The 25,805-nt window shown below is 31.8% G+C and overlaps 2 protein-coding genes across 2 annotated transcripts in view; both read left to right on the top strand.

Moving 5' to 3' along the window:
• The window catches only part of LOC105319276 (uncharacterized), a 38,847-nt gene extending 31,246 nt beyond the window's left edge, over positions 1-7,601 (top strand). The window contains exons 28-32 of the mRNA XM_066081047.1: positions 58-1,605; positions 1,700-1,824; positions 2,700-2,742; positions 6,134-6,363; positions 6,639-7,601. Of these exons, the coding sequence (XP_065937119.1) occupies positions 58-1,605; positions 1,700-1,824; positions 2,700-2,742; positions 6,134-6,363; positions 6,639-6,791 (2,099 nt within the window). The 3' untranslated portion in view covers positions 6,792-7,601. The remainder of the gene's footprint in view (positions 1-57; positions 1,606-1,699; positions 1,825-2,699; positions 2,743-6,133; positions 6,364-6,638) is intronic.
• Positions 7,602-11,184: 3,583 nt separating this feature from the next.
• The window catches only part of LOC105319275 (uncharacterized), a 53,267-nt gene continuing 38,646 nt past the window's right edge, over positions 11,185-25,805 (top strand). The window contains exons 1-3 of the mRNA XM_034450086.2: positions 11,185-11,421; positions 11,681-11,779; positions 21,901-22,236. Of these exons, the coding sequence (XP_034305977.2) occupies positions 11,343-11,421; positions 11,681-11,779; positions 21,901-22,236 (514 nt within the window). The 5' untranslated portion in view covers positions 11,185-11,342. The remainder of the gene's footprint in view (positions 11,422-11,680; positions 11,780-21,900; positions 22,237-25,805) is intronic.

Raw genomic sequence — 25,805 nt, 5'->3', positions numbered from 1 at the left:
ATTAGAACATTGAGTTGTTTCTGTTGCAAATTTGCCAAAATGTTTATTTTCCTTTAGAATCCTGCCCAGGTCTGTATAGATGCAGGAATAGTACCATTTGCCTTGATCCAAGTAAATTGTGTGATGCCGTTCCCCACTGTCCGTACCACGACGACGAACTGTTGTGTAACATTGAGTACCCAAAGGAGTGTCAGTGTCACGGTCTCTCTGGCGTTTGCAGAAACATAAATAGCACAAGTCTAATTAAGCTTCCAAAAGAACTTCGGACTCTAAACTTAAGTGAAAATGACTTCAGTCATGATTTACCAAGTTTGGAACACATGCTTAATTTAGTTATATTGAATCTTACTAATTGCAGGCTGAATTCATTAAAATCCTATTCCTTTGTTAATCAAAAGAATCTCTTAGAACTAGATCTGAGGAATAACAGAATAATAAATATATATCCATATGCATTTACCGGATTAGAATCCTTGAAAACTTTGAACCTGGAAGGAAATAAACTTTTAACAAGAATATCAGACCTGGCTTTTGTAGGATTACACAAATTGCCGAGGATTGTCATCACGAATTCCGGTTTGCAAAACATTGTAAAAGATACATTGGTAGGACTTGTCAGGGTCAGCCATTTAAATCTTTCTGCAAATGACATCCGTTTTATTTCGGATTATGCATTTTACAATCTGTCTGAGTTAACTGTTCTGGATTTGAGAAGAAACAAAATTGAACAGTTTTCATCCAAAATATTTTTCGGACTATCAAAGCTCACAAAACTATATACGGACTCGTATGCATTTTGTTGTTTAACGCCTTCGTCAGTCCAAGAATGCTTGCCCCATCCCGACGAGTTTTCGTCATGTGATGACTTGATGAAAAACGACGTGTTATCTGCGTTCCTGTGGATCATTGGATTCAGCTCCTTGTTAGGAAACCTTGGTGTCTTCGTCTTCAAGGTATTTTTCGACACTGACACTCTGAAGAAGGGACATGGCATCTTTATAACCAACCTGAGTATATCTGATTTTCTAATGGGCGTTTACATGATTATCATAGCTTCGGCGGACGAGTACTATCGAGGGCGCTATGTTTGGAACGACTTAATCTGGAGACGCAGTACTACCTGTAGAATAGCCGGTATGCTCGCAACTGTCTCTAGTGAAACTTCCGTCTTCTTGTTGTGTCTTATAACGTTAGATCGCCTGATTGCAGTCAAGTTCCCTTTCGGCCAGTTTAGATTCACGAGACGCAAGGCTCTGATTTGTGTATCAGTTGTCTGGAGTATCACCATTTGGTTAGCTGTTATTCCTTTGATCCCAGGAAGTTACTTCCAAGGAGAATTTTACTCCCGCTCTGTCGCGTGCCTTGCCTTGCCCCTAACGAGAGATCGGCCCGCTGGATGGGAATATTCTACGGCGGTATTCATTATTCTGAATTTTTTGCTGTTTGTGACTATCGCTCTGGGACAGTGTTTGATATACAGGGAAATATCACAAACGTCTTCTAGTGTGAAATCCACCAGAAGAAATCAGGACATGGCCATTGCACGAGGCCTATTCCTTGTGGTCCTGTCCGACTTCCTATGCTGGTTTCCTATTGGAATTATGGGTAATATTATGACCTTTTATGTCCATGTGCTGATAGTAGCAACGCTATTAGTGTATCAGAATAGATTCCTGTTTTCCTTTGTTTATTTTTGCAGGATTACTCGCTATAAGTGGCCAAGTCATATCGGGAGAAGTGTATGCTTGGGTTGCTGTTTTCATTCTTCCAATAAACTCCGCTCTTAACCCCTTCCTATATACATTTGCTAATGTAAGAAAGAAGGTGAGTTCAATTCAAAACAGCTTATGTCTTTAAGGTATTTTTATTTTTCTACTATCATTAAAACATTGACATCGAAATGAGTATTGTATTCCAACAATTCTTGAATTATATATGAAATTCCAGGTTAAAGTGATTCTATCTTGCACATTTCAAATGCTGGTTTCATGAGTCAACTTGTACAATAACTTTCAGTTTCCTAAAGTAATATCGATGTGTAATGTACATGGCAGTAAACTATTATAGAATTCAGATTCTTATATTTTTGCGCCAAAAAATAAACCTTGTTGTACTTAACATTTTGTGCAGTATATCTTTCAAAGTAAACTAATGATTTTATAAGGCTTTTTAAAAAGAATAAAGTCAGTTTGGAAATTAAAAATTGCGTATTGATAAATTATGAATAATATACCATTAATTAAGGTAAAATCAGATATCAGGTAAATCATGGATAAGATTATACATCGAGATTCATGTCATAGGGATAACTTAAATGTTATTTTATTTTGTAAATATAGGGGGGGGGGATATTATTTAATTTAGAATGTAGTCCAGTCCTTTCGGTATTTTACATTTTTAAATATATAAGATAAAATGTTTTAATTATCTTAATTAACCAGACTATGATTAACTAACCCAGTGCATTTAAACTTCCCAGTTTTCTGTATAGTATTGAAACAGGTTCAATCATCATAGGTTATAGATGTTAAAATGCGAGCTGGCTATTTAAAAAAAAGATCAGTGCTTGTAAAATAAAGATTAAATTTTGCTTAATATTTATCCCTCCCTTCTCCGGATAAACATATAAAAACTGGTATGTTGCAAGAATTTTACTAGCATTATTATTATAAACTGTCATTTTTGTGTATTATTTTTAGGTGGAAACCAGGCTCTCTTCTAACAAGTCATCTAATAATCGAGGTAAGTTTATTAACTGCGTATGCAATCAGAAGTAATCCACATTTTGAAACCAAAACACTCTTTATACGTATAACCTGCATATTTGAAACTTTTGTACAAACAGAAGCTAGACCAAATCAAAGTTTAATGTTCATGTGAATTAAAAAAAAAATACTCTTTTAAAAATACTCAATATTACATTTAGATTAAATTTTCTCATGTTTTCAAGTTCAAAATTTACAAAAGAAAACATTATTGGTTGTGAACATCAGAATCAAACGGTCAACAACAAGATTTTTATTGATTAGAGTAAAGCATGCTTATAACAAAGTCTCCGGGACGAGAGATTCATTTCGTTATAAAAGTAATTCGTTATACGCAGCAATGCACCACTTTTTGATAACGCAGTACGCAAAAAAGTAAATCTGGAAGAATGCAATTCGGTACGGGCTGATTTAAACTGAGGCGAATTATATGGGGACCGCTCTTTTGAAAATTTGTAAAAGGAATAGATTTAATTTAATTGGAAAATTCATTACTTAACAAGTAATGTGGTATGTGACACCTTCACGTTGTGTCGTATTATTTATCGAAATAAACAATAAAATCAAGTATAGTACTTAAAATAGTAGTTTCTTTCCCATCATCGACATCTGACAGCGTAGTGTAGTGGGGTTGTGGGTTCACTACAAATATGGAGGTCATGAGTTCGAATCCCGTTGAGGACTATAAAATTTTTAACTGTCTAAAATTTTATAAAACGTATTTTTTGGTTGAATACTGTGAAAGAAAATTCTAAACCGGTATTTCAATTACAATATACTTAAATCCACATTAATATCGACAGATGTTCCTTACGACCTTAAGGGGATGGGAGGGTGGCTTTGAATTTCTCTCAGGTTGGGATACATAAATCCTATTAGTTAATTTTCCCCTTTATTTATTTGACCTAGTTTTGCATTAAAGCGAATATATTCACTTATATAGGCCTATAATGAATATATATGTGTATCTATTATTCCAACATGATATTTAGGAAATGAAAAGTACCCAAGGTGTTTGGGCCTTGGGACTTAGGAAGGAAAACTCTTACCTGAGGAGCTTTCACAACAAATAAAATTTAAAATATTTTTTGTGTTTATTTGGAACTATTTTCATTCAATTTTTTTATGTCAAATTTATTAAAATACATTTTCTTATAACATTAAGCAGCTTTTTCAAATGATTTGTCAATAGATTAAGAAAGTATGAAAAATTATGTTTTGGGGAAATAGTTTAAAAAATTGCAATAATAAAATTTTTCAATGTTAAGAAGTGTTATATTTTTTTAGGTGTCCAAAGGAAATATCCATCATTTGACCAAAAAAATTCTCTCAATTGCAATTTGTTAATAGTGAAGTTTTTAAAAATTCTTTTACAAAAACACGAAAAAACATTAAAAAATTCTTTTAAAATACCTATAGTATCCCTATCATCATTTTAAAATTTGATAAGTATATGTTTTGTGGTCTTCTATTGAAAATTGGAATAAACTGTGGATGTATCGAGCCGCGTCCCGATGCTAAAATACGACTGGAAACCGATATTATTTAATCATCGCAAAAATACTTTGATCGGGAGGATTTTTTAAAATCTCTGTTACAGTTATTGACACCAATGTTAAACATTGTATTTGATGCATCTGTGTGACGTCATATGTACCTTGTATTCACGTGACGGGCGAATCCTAATATTGCAAATTATCTATTTAAATCGCATCGGTGCAAGTGATTGATGACATTAAATCATACATATTTTTAAGAAAAATCCTTTGTTAAGTCATATACTTTGAAGTTCTTGCTTGGGAAAGAAATAAATATTTCGTTTATGGAAGATAATGTTGAAACATTCCACAAAATCATCAAAATAATGCACATTCTTACTAATCAAAAGAGATATATTCACATTCTACTGTGTTTTTCCATTAAATTCCGTGATGTTTAAATGCCTCTAAATGCAACAAGTAGTCAAAGGTCAAATTGACGAGTTTTATTATGACGTCACAAACGTTGAACGCTGTAAACTGCAACGTCACAAGCGAAAATCAAAGTTCACGCTTGTGGCTGTTACTGTGGCTCTTCCATTAATATTAACTTACCCTTAGGATAAGATAGGAATTTTAAGGTATTAATCACATTTGCAGACAAGGCAAGAAGTTAAAAAAATGTAAATATAAGCATTAAATCATGATTTTTTGAAGTATACACTCTCATAACTGCAGCGGTGTGTGCATACAAATTTTCATAACGCGCTAACGCGCATTACTCAATTTGTATGCACACACCGCTGCAGTTATGAGAGTGTATACTTCAAAAAATCATGATTCAATGCTATATTACAAAAAACTAGGGAAAATCCGTAGGTTTCCCAAGCACGATTTACATTGGTACTTATATTCTCTACCAATTTTACGTAAAATATTCTAAAATTGTGTTGATCTTTCACCTGCGCCAAGCTGGTTTTACATGCATTAAAATCTTCATTCACTTGTTTACGCGTAGCAGGGAGAGTCTCCAAACCACTAGTTTTTTTTAGTCTTTTACTTAAAACGCAGCTTAAAAACTGCCGATTATTTGATACTGGTTTTTAATACATGTATGAATGACTTCCTTATGTCTAGCATTAACGACAGCATCTACGTAAAGGAAACATGCGGTATTATACTGGTTTGATATAATTCACTTTTAACGTTAAGATACATTCCCTGAGAACTATCTACAGGAATGCAGATCGTGACGTCAAATCAATTATGACGTCATATCGTATGAAGTACAGACAAGTGACTTTCTACATTATAGCATTGAATCATGATTTTTTTAAGTATACAGTCTCATAAATGCAGTGGTGTGTGCATACAAATTGAGTAACGCGCGTTAGTGTGTTATGAAAATTTGTATGCAAACATCGCTGCAGTTATGAGACTGTACACTTCGAAAAATCATGATTTAAATGCTTATATTTACATTATTTTAACTTCATGCCTTGTCTGCAAATGTGATTTATACCTTAAAATTCCTATCTTATCCGAAGGGTAAGTTCATATTAATGGAAGAGCCACAGTAACAGCTGCAAGCGTGAACTTTGATTTTTGCTTGTGACGTTGCAGTTAACAGCGTTCAACGTTTGTGACGTCATAATAAAACTCGTCATTTTAACCTTTTGGTACCCTGTGTGCTTTACAGTGTTATAACTGCCGTAGCTTTCAACACACTTTACAAGCAAAAAATATGTGGAATGTAAATATATCGCTGTAAAATCCATCGGGAAGCCTTGACATGCCCGCGTATCCGTTTACAACATGTAATAAAGTCTCAGGATATGAAAATTCATTTTAAGAGTGTTGCCATTACCGTGTTTTACTGTATTGTTTTAGCGACGGCAGATAATTACGCGGACGTTTGTGACAACGATTCCTTCATCATTGGGAAACACGCCCCCCTCGCTGTGACTCTGGCGGACCGTATGAAGACCCACCCCCTCACCGTCGACGAGATGAAGTTAGTAGTGCTGCGACTGGCAGAGGCGATGAAGTTCCTCCACGAACGTGACATCGTCCATGGATGTTTGGACACAAGTCTGGTCTCACTGGACATCGTGGAGGGGGTATAAATAACTTTGAAGTCCATTAACCCCTTGATTAATCTGAATCTAGGATTTGATTTGTCCATGTTAAAACATTTGAAAATTGCAGTACAATACATCAGATATATTTGTCTGATTTTTTAGATGCTTAAACCTAAGGTTTCTTTTTGAAAAAACATAATTGGATAATCTTTAAAGAAATACGTACAGAAATTTGAAACCAAACAAGTTTAACCGCTCCATCTCAATGATATTTGTCAATCTGATTTTTCTATTAACATTTTTCTTTCTTCTAGAAAATAAAAGACCTGGCTTTAAAACTTGCGCCAAAGACCGCTTTAGAAGATGAGGAAATTCCTAACGACATCAAACAGCTAGGGGAGATAACTCTCTCAATGTTAGATACTTATAAGTCCACGAACATGCAGACATGTACGACTTCTTGCTGAACTTCATGGTGATTGGGAAAAGGTTTTCAAATAAATCAACGTTCTATAAACACTCATTTTGATATATATAGAAAATTTTCATTTATTTGTTGTTGGAATGATTGAAACTGAATAAAGATATTATATTGACTTCTTTTACATTAACATGCTGTTACTTGACATTCCATTTGAAACCTTTAAAAAAGTGACCCCAGTACCTATGTTCAATTTCATATCATTTTAAAGAAGAGGCCAAGGACATTCTATATGCCGTTTTCAAAAAGACTGTAGGTTTTTTCATTCGTCAAAACCAGGAAAAAAGTTAGAAATTTATAGCCGGTTTCCTTCATATTTTATTGAAAATGACGGTTCGAAACACAATTTTTCACCGTTTTCTTACAAGTAAACCTGGTACACTTAAAACAAACGAGTTATTGTTATGAAGCACCATTAAAAGAAAATTACAGAAATATACAATCGGGTCCCTTTCGTTTACTGTGTCTCGACCTTACGTAATTTTCTTTTATCTGGATCACTTACTTGATGAAGGGTTACGATGTGAGCTGAAAATAAGTTTTCTTATTAATATGTTTCATTGCCATTCAACAATGGTGTATTACAAGAATTAAAGAGTATGAAAAATATAATCTATATATTTTGATTTTTTTAACAAATGTACCAAGCCAATGCGTTTTGTTACTTAAAAGACCTGTTACATAAGTATTTTTAATAAGTTTAAGTATAGACTTTGTCAGGAATCTCCCTGTTTGTGATGTGGTTTATTTGTACAAGTTTTTGATCTGTCATTAATAAATGACATTATTTCGTCAATGACTATTTAATTGTTTTTTAAGGTAAAAAATTAACAAGCTGCAGTTCATAGGTGGAACGAAAGCTTTAAGTCTTTTAATGGAATAAGCTTTATTGGTAATTGTTAAGATCAATGTATGGGCATAAAAGACACTTTACGAACTTTTTGAGTTTTGTTGTTTAACATGTACATAAATGCCAAACAGTAACGGTATAGTTTAGCTCTCAATGCTCAGACGGAAGCGATCAGTTAAATATTTCTAAAGTTATTTTAGATAAACAGTTTTTCTTAACTTCTTTCCTGGATCTTTCCGTCAAACTCGGAAAACAACATTGGGTTGTTTTCTTCCGAGGTTGCCGGAAAGTCCCGAGAAGATACGATTGCCAGAAAAGTGTACCATTGGTTCTATTTATCTTATTTCAAAATTGAAATTACAGTTAAGACAGAGTGATTAAAGCACGAAAATGAAGTATGCCATTGTCGATGTAAGCCCACTTTAGATTCACCATTCTGAATTAAGGCCCCATATCCTTACCACTTTAGCTGAATGCTCAAGTGAAATAGTCTGATTACTGTTTGACCGGCGTCTCTCTGTAAACTTTTATACATTTTGACTTCTTTTATGAAAACAACTCTTGGCTACAATTTGGAAGGAAGCATTCACAGATAATGTAGATTCAGCTTTGTCCAAATCGTGATCACGAGAGAGGGGGTCGACTTTATTTTTTTATCACAAAGGAATATACCGAGTAAATTTTTAAAAAATATTCTCAAAAAACTAAACATTGCGTGGATTGTGGATTCGTAATTATTCAAACCATTATCATCAATTATATAGAGTGGGGCCCAAATTGGAAAGGAATCCCAGATAGTGTAGATTTTAGTTTGTCAATGTCATGATTTTTTGTATGGGGTTGGGTCACAGGGTCGAATTTTAATCGAGAGAATTTTAACATTTATTCTAAAAAGATCAAATGTAATAATATATGGTATATGTATATGAACTTATATGCAAACATTTTGATATAATGTTGAATCTCAATTGTTAAGACGTGTGACCTTGGGCAATTCTTCTTGCCCAAACAGGCTCAAAGTTTCATTTTAAAGTTCTTCTTAAGATCTGCAATACACATTATTTGGAATCACTATAAAATCATCCTATTACAATGGGGCTCAATGTTAAACATAAGGATATTGGAGGAAAAAAAGTAAAACCTTTTAATACAGAATCTGTTCTAACACATTGTCCATATATTTTGTATATGACTCCGTGAATTCGATTTTGTTATTGTTGCTTAGGTGAGCGATGTGGCCCATGGGCCTGTTGTTTTTATTATACGAATCTTAAGGATATTCGCCGGTGAAAAAAATCGTTTTAAATAACCCTTTGAAGACGACAAGGATAGAAAAAAAGGAATTAATCTGTTACCAGTAATACTATAAATGTTCTTTGATTATTTAGCGGTGAACTTTATCCTTCTTTGTGAATTAAAGATAACACAGCAAGTCGTCGAGAAAATGTAATTTCCCCTTAACTGAATATTTCTTTAAGCATGTTATGAAAAAGTATTGATATTGAAGACCAAAACACGGGTAGAATTTGGATAGTAGTCCGTCTTATCCTCGCGATTTATTGCATTTTGCACTCATCTAAGCTTGGAAACAGATTATAGTTACGTATTTTTCGCATTAAACTCGTGATATTACTATTCTTATCTATAAATATAAATATCAGAACTACAGGGAAATATTTTTTCATCACCGTAGAGTTCTTAATAGAGATTACGTATTTCACCTAATGTATACTGCAGGCAGTCGGAATACCTTCGTAATTCATGATATTTTGTATATATACTAGTACGTCCACCCTCTAGAGGAGAGAGTCTTTCAGTTGAGGATTTTATTTTTACATGGACACGGGCATATAGAAACCCTGTGATATATGTTGGCTAACAAATGCACAATGTAAAATGTTTTGAGTATATGTTCAATATGTAAATATATATATGTAGCATATGCGTAAATGAAAACAAATCTTGTATTCAACTTAATCCTTTGAGACACATTTGTTTGATATTAAAACAACATATATATAAACACAGGGACTGTCCAATATTGATATCATAAGTATTTTTACCATAAAACTCACGTCCTATTATTACTTTAACTTTTTATATTTTATCTTTTGGTAGTAATGATATATTATTATGTCATCATTTCTTGCGATTTGTTTCTTATTCTCATTTGTCTAAATAAATAAATAAATAAATAAATAAATAAATAAATAAATAAATAAATAAATAAATAAATAAATAAATAAATAAATAAATAAATAAATTAATTAACACACATACCATATGAATATTTCAATGATGAAACCTAAACTAGCATCTACATTTATCACCTTGTTCTGACCTTCCCGTTGCCTCCCACGACTTTGTTTTGTAACCAAAAAATGGACCGACTGAGTAGAATGCGAGTTACTAATGTTAACATTGATTGATCGGGCAAAGGTACCACGCCAGTCATTAATCTAGATTTTCGTGTTGCTTCACTGCGTTTTCTTCGATTGACAAATGGGTGAATAAAGCATATAAGGTTGTTCAGAAAAGGGCAGCGTCCATAAGATAAAAGGATGTCTTGTAAGTTACACAAGAAGAGAAAATCAATTCTTTTGATAAATAATGTGGGGGGGGGGTGGTTTTTTGTAATTTAGTTTGGCATTTATTTTTTTTTTGCAAATTTTTTGGTCAATCTAAAGAAAACCAAACAAAGCAGAAAGAATATGACAATAGTGGCGTATTCCTAAAGAGCAACTCTGTATTAACTGCTTGTGTTCTAGATTATTTTATATTGTTTACCATGTTCTTGTATATAAGACATAAAAAATGAACCAATATGGCAGCAGAACCAGTATAAAATGTCGTTTTTAATTTATTTGTTCCACGGTGTTTAAAAACCTTTTAAATGGAACGAATTTAATTTTAATTATGCTATACAAAGTCAATAAATGAAGAAAGGTTAAATTTGCAATGTCTGCTGCTCAGTCCATTAATGACGTCGTATGACGTACAAATAAATGAAAATATATTTCTTAATTGTTATCAGAAAATATCTTTGATATTTTGCATACGGCTATATTTTAAAATGATCAAGTTCATTGGTAGATACATGTAAGATAATAATGAAATAAAAAAATTACACAATTACAATCTGCAATTTATAGTATAGTTGAAAGTGGTTCTGAACGAGTTTTGGTAAAGACCAATTATAAATACACTATAATACTGTTCTTATTAAGTATGTTCACCACAGTTTTTATTCTTTTTTACTTCTTTGTGTTAAAAAGCCATTTTTTAAATCTGAATATTACCTTCTGATGTTAACAAGGGGTCATTATCCTGATTACGTGTGTATGTACATACACACTTTGATTCATATTGATGACTTACATTAATAGATGAAGAACTGAGTGTCGTTTTCCTGTACAATTTCACACAGACATATACAGAACAGTAGCTTGTTATGGAGATGGGGGTCAACTGTGGGCACAATATAAAAATAAATTATTTTCTTCCTCCTGTTTGGTATTTCCATATAATGTTACTCATTATGAAATATAATTTACCAAGGGTGCTCTTCTAGATAATTTTAACATGTAATGGAACAGTAACTTGAAAAATCAATAGATTGTACGGGACGAGCCGTTTATACCCTGCTTCGTCGCTAGTTTAGACTTTACAGCCAGAGTCGCCGGGAGCATGTGGTTACCAGTCCTTTTTATTTTGGAACTCTTTCATATCGGAGATTGTTACATCGTATCGGATGAGGAACAACCAGGTAGACTCTTCAATCTTTTTTAGTAACAAACAATGCAGTTTTTTTTTCATTATGTATAGAAAAACATTTCATTGTGCAATATGAAAACAGAAATTTAAAAACATGAACCCCCACAATTTTTATTTTATTCTGCCAATATTTATTTATCCTGTATTACTCGAACATTTGAAACTTTAGAAAATATATACAAAACTGTATACAAATTAATGTAATTTTTATTAATGATGACATGTAGTAATAACGAACAAATTCATTTCAGTGTGTCCGTTTGTGGAATGTCAGAACGGGGGACGACTTGTTCGGACGACTTGTCAGTGTGATTGTCCACCTAAGTACTATGGGTTCTTCTGTCAGAACGGTAAGTACTTCGTGACGCGCACCTGTCGCAACATTAATGATGTAGTTATACGACGGTTTGAGTGTTGTGATTTAAGTTATATGTGTGTATTATGCAAGTACATAGAGCATGAATATAAACTAAACTATTCATATGTGTGTTAAATAATAGCTGGGTGTTACTGTGAATATGTACTTCAATGAAGCAGTTATAGCAAACTGCGTAGGTCTCATTGGTTTGAATACAGGAATAAAAAGGAAGCGCCTTACCTGAATACAATGTAAACTTTTAAGGCTGAGTTCATTATATAACTGTATAATTGATAACTTATAATACAATTTTCCTCATGTCCTGTTCTTAAATTTTTGACAAAGTTTTGCAAACAATGTATAAATTCATTCAAAAATAATGTAAGTTCAACCTTAGGGCAGTTACAGTTTCTAAAACATATCGCAATGATAACATCTCCTGGAATGAAAATGTTCAGATCTTTATTTCGAGCCAAGATATCTTGAGATGAATTGATGCGAACACAATTCAAGAGCCCAGCGTGACGACGGTCATTAGTTGATCGTTCATACAGGTAGCAAGACCCGAGACCAAGATAAATAACGCGATCTTCTCGTCAAAGAGAGAAAGAAAGTTACTTACAATGGCAAAACTAGAAGTCATTATCTATTGCAGCACCGGTTTTTTTGTTGATTTTAGATAGTAAACGCACCACTTATTTTTTTAATGTTTATTTTGAAAATATAAATTTTAACACTCCATTTATTACTTGATTAATAATCTCTGTGATTTTTACATTTACTTCTTATAATTTAATATAATGAGATTTCATGAAAACACAGTAATTATATTCAGAGGAAATTACAACTACATGTTCATGTATTTTTATATACTGTGAAATCATTAGAATTCGCGGTGGCTCCATTTTCGTGGTATTCGTGATTAGTCCTCATCCACAAGTTAACATCCTCGACGAAAAGTATTCATAAAAAGTTTAGTTTTTCTTCTTAAACTGAAAACCGACGCATCCACAAAATTACACCCTCGCGAATAAGCTAAAATTACACAATTCACGAAAATTGGCTCACAAAGTTAAATGATTCCACAGTTTCTATTCAATGTGTACACCAGGTCATGTGATCCTCACAAGTGTTAGCTTGATGACGCGACCTCTAAATATAGAATGGTTTCTATTAGTTTGGGAAAATTAGAAATGATGTCAATGTGGATACTTTTTTTTACATTTGATATACTGAATACGATGTAGCTCGCTGTAGAACCATGTATATTTCGTAACTAAGTACGTTATTGTAATTTGAATTTATTATTTAAAATCAGGCGTCCGTCGTAGTCGGTGTCCGAGACATTATACTATTTTTTTGTTGAGAAACAAGCATTCAGTTGTTTAAATACACATGTATGTGTTTAAGTCCGATTCTATAGAGAGTCGGTTTTGATATAATGAAATTAAAATGATGTATGTAACAAAGGTTTCTATTTTCTATTTGTATTCAAATAAAGGGAAAGTTTTATTGTAAGAAAATAAGAGATACGTTGGTCCATAGGCGTTGAAATCGATATGCTGATTTTGATGCAAAAGACAGATCAAGAGACATACTACTAATGCTAACATGTTGTAGTATTGTTCGACAGGCTATTTAAAGAAAACTTAATCTTTCCCGACATTTCAATGATTCGATATTTTGATAATGAATTAATATTTTGCATGAACACATGTATATTCATATCTTTATTTGCATTAAATAGAAAGTTGTCATTTGTCACGATAACTGTCTGGAAAAAAAAATAACAAAGGAAGATGGGAAGAGAAATCGAACCATTTTCAAAGCTCTGTAGAAATGTTACTGATAAAATGGAATATTTGATTTGTAAAAAGATAGAACAAATTCATAGATAGTTTATAGAGAATGCATATGGGCCAGAGAAAAGCGGCCATAGCAGAAACAAAGATAAGTGACTGTGAACCGTAGTACATAGATATTATTCTAAAGATAAATGAGTTCATAACTAGGTGTAGCAAAATATTATGACACTGTTTATCAATATCGTACAAATGTTTCAAACAGTTTCACTAATGTCATTAACATTCTTATGCCCTCTCTATTTATTTTGATGACTTACACATCAGTTTCACATCATTATCATATGGAGACGACATCGGTATGCATAATTTGTGAATTCATATAAATTGTTACATTGGCAAACTAAACGGAAAAGCGTGTTTTTTAGTTTTATAAGTCCGTGACTTGTACTGGTAAGAAATGTGACACAAAGGATACCGCTATATGCATCAAATACAGATCACCACTTATAGATACAAGTCCTAATAAAGTTTGTTCAAACAATTTCCCTTGCTAATTCATAACACGGTCAGGCTTAAACGCTTACACATACTAGGTTCTCAGTCCTGTTGATGCAATTGTCCATGGCAATAATAAACGTGCCAGCCTGTATAATGCAGTTAACTAACCATGACCTTTACAACTGGAATGGCCACATTCGCAATTGATGTACCATGTAAGCTATTTATGAAATGCTTTAGGTACATTAAACATAATAATACACATAGAATTAGAAATTCACAGGTAAACAACTTTTTAGGCATTTATGCACAAACAAACAGATTTTATTGCTTAATTTGCCAAAAAATAAAATATCGTAGAAAATTGTTTTCAAACATAATCGCTCACTTATCGTATTTAGCAAATAAACATATATATGATATTAGTCAAATTTGGCCCCCAAAATTCGCTATTTTTAAAATGATTCAGGTACATTAATTGGTTGTGTTATTTTATAAAAGAGTTGACATGAAATATGTTTTTCACCTATTTATTTGATTTATATGCACTCACTGACAGTATATGACGTCAGAAGTGACGCTATTTTTATAATTTAATCAAAATCAATCAAAAATAGACATTTTTCTTATCTTTTTTCGAATGGGAAATATAGAGCGACTCTTTGAACAAGAACGAACTTTTTGTCACTTATAAGTATTGGATAGATACATCTTTGGTGAAAATATTTTGTTTGTTCAAGCAGTCGCTCAATATTTCCTTAAAGAAAAACTACCTTTAAAAAAGCCGTTTTATGCTAAAAATGAGAAAATGGCGGGAAAAGGTAAACTTTATGATGTCATATTTTTAAATTGCGGGTACTAAAATCAAAATGAAAATTATGAAAAAACTTCAAATGTATATTTGTACAAATAAAACGAAGAATTACAGTAAAATGACAATGTTCATTTTAGGGGGCCATTTTAGGCTCAAACCATATATAGTCCTTTACTGGAAATTTCAGCAGCTTTTGCACCCATTGAAATGGAAATATGAAAGAAATCTATCATATACATGAAATCAAAATATCTTCTAATTTTTTATTTGGCATGATATACACTTAATACAAGTTTTTTAATGTATAATAATCCAGATCATATACATGTTGATATAAGCATTGAATGCTTATTTTCGATGTCAACACACCAAGTGATGCAGACAAATTGAATACCGCGCGTTAGCGCCGGATGATGATTTGTCTGTACCGCTTGGTGTGCTCTAGGACCGACGACGACATCCAATAATAAGCATTCAACAGTTTAACAGTTTATTTTATCTCTTTGTTGTTATTTTCAACATAGAGAATAACATATACACAATTTATACTTTATGCGTAGAGAAACAAAATAAACAATTATAATGGTTCTGTAAAAAATATATATGAAGTATAAATGTACATTTTTTTTATTAAGATAATTGGAATTAAAAACCAGGAGGTTTAGCCTTCTCGTTAACAATACTTATAAATTTACATAACTTGCTTAATAAGCTCACATTGTTTGAGGAAAAAGCTCGTTAAACTTAACAATATGTGGTCTAAATAGATAAAATTTTGGTATACACTTTTCTCTTCGTTTTTCAACACAGTGCAACACAAAATATAGTGAAATTCATCTCCAATGTCTCTTTTACATAAATAACATAACCTGTGACTTCTTTCTATGTCATTCCATCTACCAGTTTCAATAGGTAATTTATTGTTTAAAGTTTGAAATCTAGCTAAAACTTGTTTCATATAATTATTTAAATTACAATTAACATACAGTTGGCATCTAAAGTCTAAATTAGTAAACAACTTATACATAACACCTTTTGAAGAATTATTGGAGATTGATTCCCAGTTTTGTTGAAACTGATCTGTTAGCTTTTGTTTTAAGCTTTTGATTAGCCAATCATGATTAACTACTTGGTTATTCATCCAAAAATTACTATTCCCACCACCGTCTTCTAAAATTAATTTCAAGTTCTTTCGCCATTTGGATTCTTTACTATTTACATATTTAGCATAAAGTAAACAATACATTATGTAACAATATTTTGACTGTTTTCCATGAATTATTTTTAACCAATATGCAATAATTCTTGTCTTGATATGTACAATTAATGGTACTCTCCCTAATTATCCATCTATCATGTAATTTGGAGTAGAAGACTTAAGATAAAAGAGTAACTTACAAAATTTAACATGTATTCTTTCTATTATATCAACATTACTATAACCCTATACCTCACAGCCATATAACAGTATAAGAACTACGATCTTATCTAACATATGCAACTGATCGTCTGAAGAAAGATGCAGTTGATTACCTTTTTTAGAATCCCATACATAGCTTTAGTAGCTCTTTCAGTTGCATATTAATTTGCCTGAATAAAGCTTAAGGAACCTGATAATGAAAATATAACTCCAAGATATTTAAAGTTTTTAACAATCTCAACTTCTTCACCATTGTAATAAAAAACATTATTTTTCATCCGTCCCTTTGTAAAAATAACTATTTTTGTTTTTTCAATATTAACTTCAAGTTTCCATATTTTACAATAAAGTGGGAAAGTGTTAAATTGGTTTTGAAGATCTTCAGGTGTTTCTAAGAGTAAAATTGTATCATCAGCATACAAAATAATCAACTATCTTAACAATAACCCAAGCTCATGTTTAATTACACATGATATTGTAGAAACAACTATATTGTTAGATGTTATCAAAAAAGGATTCTACATCATTTAGAAATAAAGCAAACAAAATGGCGATAACTTTTCCCCTTGACGCACTCCTATTCTGCATGGCAAATATTCAGAAAATTATTATTTACAGCAATTCACGACTTACACTCAGAATACATCTTAACTATTACATCAAAGCATTTTCCAGTAATACCATTTGTATAAGCTTCTGCCATAGTCCTTCTCTTCATACATTGTCAAAAGCAGCATTAAAATCTAAAAATGCACAATACATTTTATTATTTAACAACAAAGATAATTCAATCAAAGAATGTAAAGTAAATATATTATCTATAGTAGAATAATTTGGACTGAAACCAACTTGATTCTCATTCAAAATATTTTGTTGATCGGCATATGTGTTTAATCGTTTGGATAATATGGATGTAAATAATTTACCCATGCAACTGAAAAGGGTAATAAGTCTATATATATATATATATATATATATATATATATATATATATATATATATATATATATATATATATATATGCTTATATATATATTCATACCAATATATGTGTATCGTCGCTGTAAAGCCATTATATATGTTCTTAAGAAGGGATATAAAAACTGTATTGAACAGCCATTTTAACATGTTATTTCTATACTACTATATTAAAATAATAGACTCGAATTTTTAGTCTTTAATACCGAGAAATCGGAAGAATACTGTCTTTTGTTTTATATATTTTAAACATCATTGGTACTTGAAGATTACCAATTTGTTTTTATTTTTTCTCAGTAAAGCTTCGCTTATTAATAATCAGCGAAAATTCCTCAAAAAATCCCGGAAATCACCTGTATTTTTTGAATTTTACAATCTTGCGCTTGCGCAATACATTCACGCTAACGGGATCTTTTGTTTGTTTCCATAATATCACATCTGCATGAATAAACTCAGAAATGATAATACAGATACGGGTAAATTTTCATTGGACTTTTGCTATATATTCTGTTCATATACATGTATATTTATTTTAATGATTTCTTATGAGAGAAAGTATAAAATAACAAATATACTTTTCAACTAAGTTCTTACTTTTGTCTTCGTGATGACAAAAATAGTTGATTACATGCAAAAAAGTAACATTATATTTGTTAGGAGAGTGAAGATAGAATATGTTTTATCGTAAAAATGAATAATGTCCTACGGACCCAGTTTTACAACGAAAATACGTGCACGTTGGTGAAAAGGTGTTGGATTCTTACATTCTCTGGATTAAAATTTTTAGTTGAAAGGTATTTGCAGTCTCAAAAAGGTTTGTTGTGATGAATTTGACTATCATTTTCAAGGCAACTTCATTAATTTTCTCCAAAATCGTTCCGGAGCGATTCTGCAATTTTCTGCTACATTACGGGTATAAGGGATGCATTATAACTAGCTGTGGTGAGGGCCTTTCCCGAGACACAGTTAGATTATTCAAATTAAGGAAAGTGTAGTGAAATTAATAGCATTATTGTAGGCCTATAGCTTTGTTATGTAAATGTCAATAATAAGGTGTGTCGATGTACCTATTTCGTATATGTCCGATATGCAATGTCAACCCGTGCACGCACGGGTCAAAGTCTAGTAGTTATTTAGAAATATAGATATGACATCCAAAAGTAAGCATTCAATGCATTTATTAAACGTACATGTAAAAGTATATTTTTATCGTTACTTTTTCCTTTAATTACCTCTGATTCAATAATCCCAGATTGGAATGCAATAAGACAAACTAGATACGATCTCGTTACGAGTAACGAGTAGGTCTTCCGTTCAATTTTTTATACGATACCATTAAATATCAATGAAATTTCAGAATTTCCACTCAACCCCTCCCTTTCAGATAATGTATACGATTGTCAATATCCTTTCAGATGCTTAACAAAGAGTTTTGCTTTTTCACATACAGCACATTAAAGATTTAAGATTGTAGTCCTCTAAAATATCTAATTACGTCCTCAATGGGTGTGGCAATGAGTTTTGCAAACTGATATTGTTACGATCAATAACTTTGCTTCTATAATGCATTACAAAAGGACTGATAAGTTACTTTTAAAGCATCTGCTTCTGTATATGTATTGCTTAACTAGCATAATTATAACATTGCTCTGTCTAATATTTTCTTTAGTTTTGTATTCTCCAAACATGAAAGTATCTTGATTCAGTTCAATATCTATATTCTTTATTTGACAAAAGTTTATGAAGTTATTAAGAAGCTGCTGTACAGTTGGGCAATTCCACATTAGGTGGCAAATTGTTTCCTCTTCACTATGACATAGATTACATAATTTTGAATCAACTTTCCCAATTTTAAACATAATACTATTTGTTGTTAAAATATTATGTTTGATGCGATATTGTAGCCATTGTAACTTAGCACTATTGGTAGTAAAAAATTGGATAAATTTATCTTTTTCCATTGTAAGTCAGTAATTTCAAAGATTCCCCCCCCCCACTTTTCCAGTGCACCTGGCTTGACTTCTGATCTATTTGATACATCATACATAGCTTTTGATCCTTTTCTTGTCGTGACAAAAATCTGGATATTTATCGTAATAAAAGGTTTATCTAAACATACATCTCTGTATATATTACACTTTCTCATATCAGATATTATAGCCTACTTGATTCCTAAAAAAGTTACGTAGTTTGTTTTTATATTAAACTTCAATTGTAGTGTATCTAAAGATATAAAATTCCCCCGCATTACAAAATATTGATAGTTTTTAAGGTATGTGTAAGAGACTTTCGGTCGAATAGTTTTCGAGAAATCGCGTGCACAAAATTTGTGGAAAAAAATAATAAGAAGAAGAAATCGTACGAAAACTATAAGGTCTTCCAATGGAAACGGAAGACCTTAATAAGAAAACAGTACGAAAACAATAAGGTCTTCCGTTGGAAACGGAAGACCTTAATATCGTTCATCTACACTGCAGATTGGTGGTGTTTTTGGATGGGTATCGTACTGGTTTCAAACCCGCTCAAGAACAATTCCTTTGACGTTATAACTAGATCCACAATATACTTATTACACAATAGTACGCCCAGAGCAAATTTGTATGTCATCTTCAAGCCATCTCAAAGTAAAAAGGGCAAGCATATTTATTGCACTGAATATGCGTGTTTTTTATCTTGAGTGCTTTATGATTAGGATTAACTTGTAAATTGAATCTAGAAAAAGTGCTACGGGAATCCTCGATAATATTGGGAAAATAATTGTCACAAGAATGTGACATCAAAGCTCATAAACTTGGCTCTCTAATGAATATTTAACGATCGTTTGGTTAATCAGGGAGAAATCTCGGGTATTCTGTAATTAACTAACACTTATCTACAGGTAATCCCTTGTGAAGTTTCGATCGTCAACTTCCCAAAACGTATGCATGTATGTGTTCTATTGATTGGCAAATAACCAAGACAGTTTTAGATTATGATTACAATTGATAATTTCCCTGAAATCATAGATACACAAATTCAGAGAAATTTATTCAATCTCAAATAAAATGAAATTAGAATAATTTCGAGTATTATTTGTAGCATTTTAAAGACACAAAATATCTCAAACCTGACACATTAAACATTTATAAATAATTGATAAGGAAAATTAATGAAAGCTCCAATTCCAGTGGCACTCCTTTCACTTTCCTTTCAGTGGCTGTTTTTAATAATGATGATGTAAATTTTGCATTGAATCGTTGCTTAAACGAATAAGTAGCTTTTAAGGGGTTTATTCCCATTTAGCCAACATTATGAAATTCTCAATTTTCACCTGGCCAACATTTTGAATTTTGCACCTGGGTGATCAGCATGCTATCGTCTCAATTCACATTTAATGTGTTTGCGATCAGTAATATGTAAATGGATTTGATTTAAAGATTGTTATTTACCTGCATCCCATTGCCATTTAGCCAGATATACCTGAATTTTACGTGTTTTTTCTATATATCAAATCTTGGCTAAGAGAGAAAACACCACACTAGGTACTAATTATCAGGTTGTAAGGGGAAAATACATATAATCAAAACTAATCATGAGCTCTTTAATAATGAAGACACTAGATCGATGAGTTAACATTCACATGTTACAATACCTTGACTGCCTGAATCAAATAAACCTGACCACAGAAACTTCTTTCACCCGCAAATGTTAGTTATCTGATTAGTAAGTTTGCCAAATAGAAGCATGTCTAAAGACAACACAGATTTGATATAGTTGAATCATTTCATGTTTTATTAGAGTTTCCTAATATACGAAACAAAATTGATGATACCTTACCATTTGTAACATTTACAAATGTAAAGGTATCATACATGTAATTTGGTTTCGTTTATTAAGAATTAACTAAAGATTATTAAGAATTTTGAAAGAATGTTAGTTGTTAGACATTGTATTTTGCAAACATAACTTTGAATAAGATAGTTTTTTTAAGTGTTAACTACACAACTACAAAAAAAATCCCATTGAATATTCAAGGTTATGCTATCAAAGTACGATGTCTAACAACTCATGTTGTTATAAACATGACGTGTATGTTGAATAGTTGTGTTTTCAAATTATACCAAAATCATACACGAATTTTGTTGCCATTTTCCAAAAAAGTCGTCCCATAACGGTATCTCCGACATTACTAACACTGTAAATTAAATAACAATATTATTAGGGCAAAATACCACCGACATTCGGCGGTTTCTCTAAGCAATAATGAGCTATTTTTACCAAAATAAAAATGTTTTTCCAACATGAAAATCAAGAAAAGTAAATGAGTCAATTTGACGTAATAAATAAAACGCTTGAGACGTAATGGAAACTTTACAAACTTGATTATACAAAACTGTCTTTTTAAAAATTAAAGGTGAAGTCTAACATTATTTCAAGTCAAATGAATTTGCTATTCTTTGGACTAGAAGAATTTATAAGTGTTTGTGCAGTGTTAAGACTGCAGACATCGTAAGGATAGCAATGTTTTTCTGTGAAGAGAAACATGCGGACATCATTTTAAGTTTCGAAGTTACAAAATTCAAAATAAACATTAAACCTTGTATGATTTGTCTTTACAGATTACGAGAGAAGTCTGTGGCCCGGTGGGACCTATGCGCTACCCACGTCAATGTTCGGCTGTCCTGAGACCGAGGCTAAAGGTTGGTCAACATCTTACGTCAACCTAACCCTCCCCGAGTCCTCACAACAGCAGGAATGGAACATGCAGAACCCCCAACTACTGAATGACGTCATCGAGCCGAACATCCTAGGGCCCTACCATTACCGCGCCCTACAGATGAATTTCTGTGTGAAAACGCCGACCTACTTCGAAAATAAAGAAGGCAATGCGACATCCACTGAATGGCCCAAAGGGCAATACTGCATATACAGTTTCAATGAGACGTGTCCATTAGGTAAAAAAAAAATACTTCTTTATTTTTTAGCAACGGTACATGTACTTGATTTCCCATTTCCCAAGATGTGTCAGTTCATATGCATTAATAATGTTACAGTTTCCTTACATTTATCAATATGTGTGTCTGTTTGGAGTATGAAGATGAACAACATGGTTTTATGAGTTTTGGTGTGAATTACAGACACTTTTCTATCAATCGCTACACTGAAATAATCACGTCCTTCAATTATAAACCAATCATACACGAAATTCCCCTAACGTTTAACCATAAATGGTCATTAAGAATGTAAACCGGATGACCGGTTTGAGAATTCCCAATTGGTTAAAAGTCTTTAATAATTCAATTGCGTAAACGATGAACAACGACATTAATACACTGTATCTATTATCAACTACCACATAAAGTAATATACGGCTAATGGGTGATAGCCCAGTTTGACCCGGACCTTACATAAGTTTAAATACTGGAACTGCAGCTCCATCAATCTGAACAATGACAGCCCCTGTTCACAGTTTAAAATATAAATCAAACCATAATGGCAAGAGTTTCTGGATTTTGAAATTGAAAACAAAAAATTAGTATTAGTATACTGTTATTTATTTAAAATTTTGCGTTTTGGTCTTAGAAAATGCATGGTATTTTTATGCCTCCTCATTCTCCTACCTACACATTAAACAAACTCACAAATGTGTTCAAAATTTTATTGATCAGAATATGATTATATCTTGAACAAAACATTTAAACATTGATGTACATCATTCATATCTAGTACATACCAATAATTCAAGTAGAACAAAAATCAAAATACTGTAACTGTAAAAAACATATGTTAAAACCAACTGCAACATATATAATATGTAATGCAGAATATTATACACGGTAAACTATGCATTCAAACAAATAAGTAAATTATTTTGAAAACAAACTGATGCCAGAAGTTAAATGCAAGGCATTTTAATAATTTCAATTGATGATGATCGATAATCAGTTTATGAGATAACTAAATAACTGTTGGCCAAACGATAAGATAATTGCTTTTATGTAAAAAATGGAATAGTATCTGAATAGTCAACAATGCTTCTTTAATAGCTGACAAATTAACCTATCTATCTAATAATTCATGTACAATATGAAATTTTCTCTCGTATAGTTGTAAAGAATACAGAACTTTTCTTAAAATCTGCTTTATTATTATATTATATATTATTGAACTTTAGGCAAAATATTGACTATTGACATTGTTAAAGAAGCAAACGAGAGATCGCATATCATATGTTCTGTAGAGGCAATAAAAGGCGAATTTTATTTTTATTGCACTGTTCATCTTATTCAAAATTAGAACCTTTTTTTCTAGTATCGTAATCTTTACTGAATATTTTATTAAATTTTGTTTCCTCATCAAAATTATACCAAGATTTTTCTGCTTGGGATGAATATTATGTCAATATGGTAATCTCAAAAATGGTAAGGTATATGGGTAAATCATTTTCTTCGGGCTGTTTAAATATACATGTATGTACCAGACAGTGATTTTACACACTCAAAATTCACACACCAATATTCAATCAGTGATCTTTAAAATCTGAATTGAACATTTTTTAACTTAAAAATTCATAGGGCCAAGTTACCCCCCCCCCCAAAAAAAAAAAAACAACAACAACAAAAAACCCAATCACAATTGCAGATCAGAAAAGCTGGAGCTGAATTTTGGTATCTTTAATTAGCTTCTTTGCGTTTTAATAAAGAAAACAATGTAAGAGTGATAACAATTTTTGTATGAAAAAGGGCATACATTCTTAGGGTTTTTTTTTAAAATTATGTTCTTTCAAGCATAAAATCTGATACAGGAGATCAAAATTTGATATGGTTTAACTGTAGGGGAATTCACATACATAATCATGAACATTAATTTGCTGGGGGTTTTCCAGATAATAAATACATGGCTATAAATTTGATGATCACGTTGGCTGAAACACATTTTAGCTATTTTAGAAATAATGCTAATATTGCATTTGATATTTTAAAATATTTACACAATAACTCTTCTCGGGCAGTACAACTTATGGAAAGTAAAATTTACAAATGACAATGGTCAAAATGGACATTTTTAATGTGTTATGATAATTTCTTTAAATATTTATTGTAAAACTAAAAGTCAAGTTTTTTTTTACAATGTGCCTGCATGAACGGTACATTTGTTTTGTAACGGAACTTAAAACAAAAACAAAATTTGATTCTTGTAGAAGGATGAACATAATTTGAAGACATTGAATGATAAGAAGGACAGATGGATGTATCAGTATTAAATTCAATTCAAATATAAAGTGTAGACAGGAATGCAATATTAACATTTGTTTAAAGGAAGTGAACATGAAAAAAATAATTGTTGCTTAATAAATTTTAAAAGCCTTTTGAAACTTAAAAATGAGGTCTGTTACCTTTTTGTTTATTTCTATCAAGTGATTTTATCAATTTAACACTCTCAGTGAAAGATTTATAGAGGTAATCCATTATTCCCCAGCATGCATCTGTTCTCTGACGTAGATAAGCCACATTGCTGCTGGTGACTGGGTCAATGTTGGAACTAGGCCAGTGTTTATGTACAGAGTTGATAAAAGTTATGAAGAAAAAATATGCCTTGATGTGAAGAAAAATTTTGTGTACTGTCATGAGAAGACAAGGATTTAGTACATTTCTATAAATGAACCTCAGATAACTATTTATGATTTGTACAAAAATTGAATAGATAAATTAATTTGTGAAATATAAGACCCTCACATTCCAGATGTTTGTACGGAGATGTTGCAGTCAGTGTTTACATAAATAAAACGCTGTTTTTAGATTTCAATTTAAATTAATATAAAATAGTAATTTCATTTTCTTTGTGGGGTTTCTTACCGTCACTTTTTATTTAAATGCCCTGGTTTTTCTGATTTGTTTTTTTTTTATACATAAGATCTTGATGATATGTACGCCGGTTCTGTTTATGCTGTCAGAAGAATAACAGGACTAAGACACTTTTTAAAAGTCAGGATGCTGTGCAATGCACCTTGTGTGCTCATTTATGTAGCACACTCATAAACAAGAAATTCCCGAGTGCAAGAAAAAATAGGTCACAATACACTGATCCACGGACATTCCATTCTAGTTACATGTCACATTAACTGCTGGTGGGAATGCATCATTCTGAGATCCAAAATCTTCCTCCATAAACACTGTTTAAAATGACAAATCTTTACATTCCTTTCAAGTTTCCATTCACATTTTGATGATGGCATTTTATCTCTGTTACTAAACGTGTGTAAAAATGCAATGTGTCTCACTGACGGCAGCATCAGTGCTGCCCTCTCTTAGATGCTTAGAGATAACCCAGCAGGGAGGTAATGATTTTAACAATATGGCAGCGCTCATGGATTGCAAGAATTAGTTATTCTAAGTGGTATATCTTTTTACTGAGGAAAGCTCTGTCTAAACGGTTTTCAGATATCATTATACACATCAAACAGACAAATTTGAGCCCTTGATAATTTTTTCATGTTCACTTCCTTTAATAAGTTAGAATCGTG

Source organism: Magallana gigas, chromosome 4, assembly GCF_963853765.1.
Source record: "Magallana gigas chromosome 4, xbMagGiga1.1, whole genome shotgun sequence".
NCBI lineage: Eukaryota > Metazoa > Mollusca > Bivalvia > Ostreida > Ostreidae > Magallana > Magallana gigas.
Note: the sequence above shows the minus strand (reverse complement) of the source record. Positions and strands in the feature narration are given on the sequence as shown.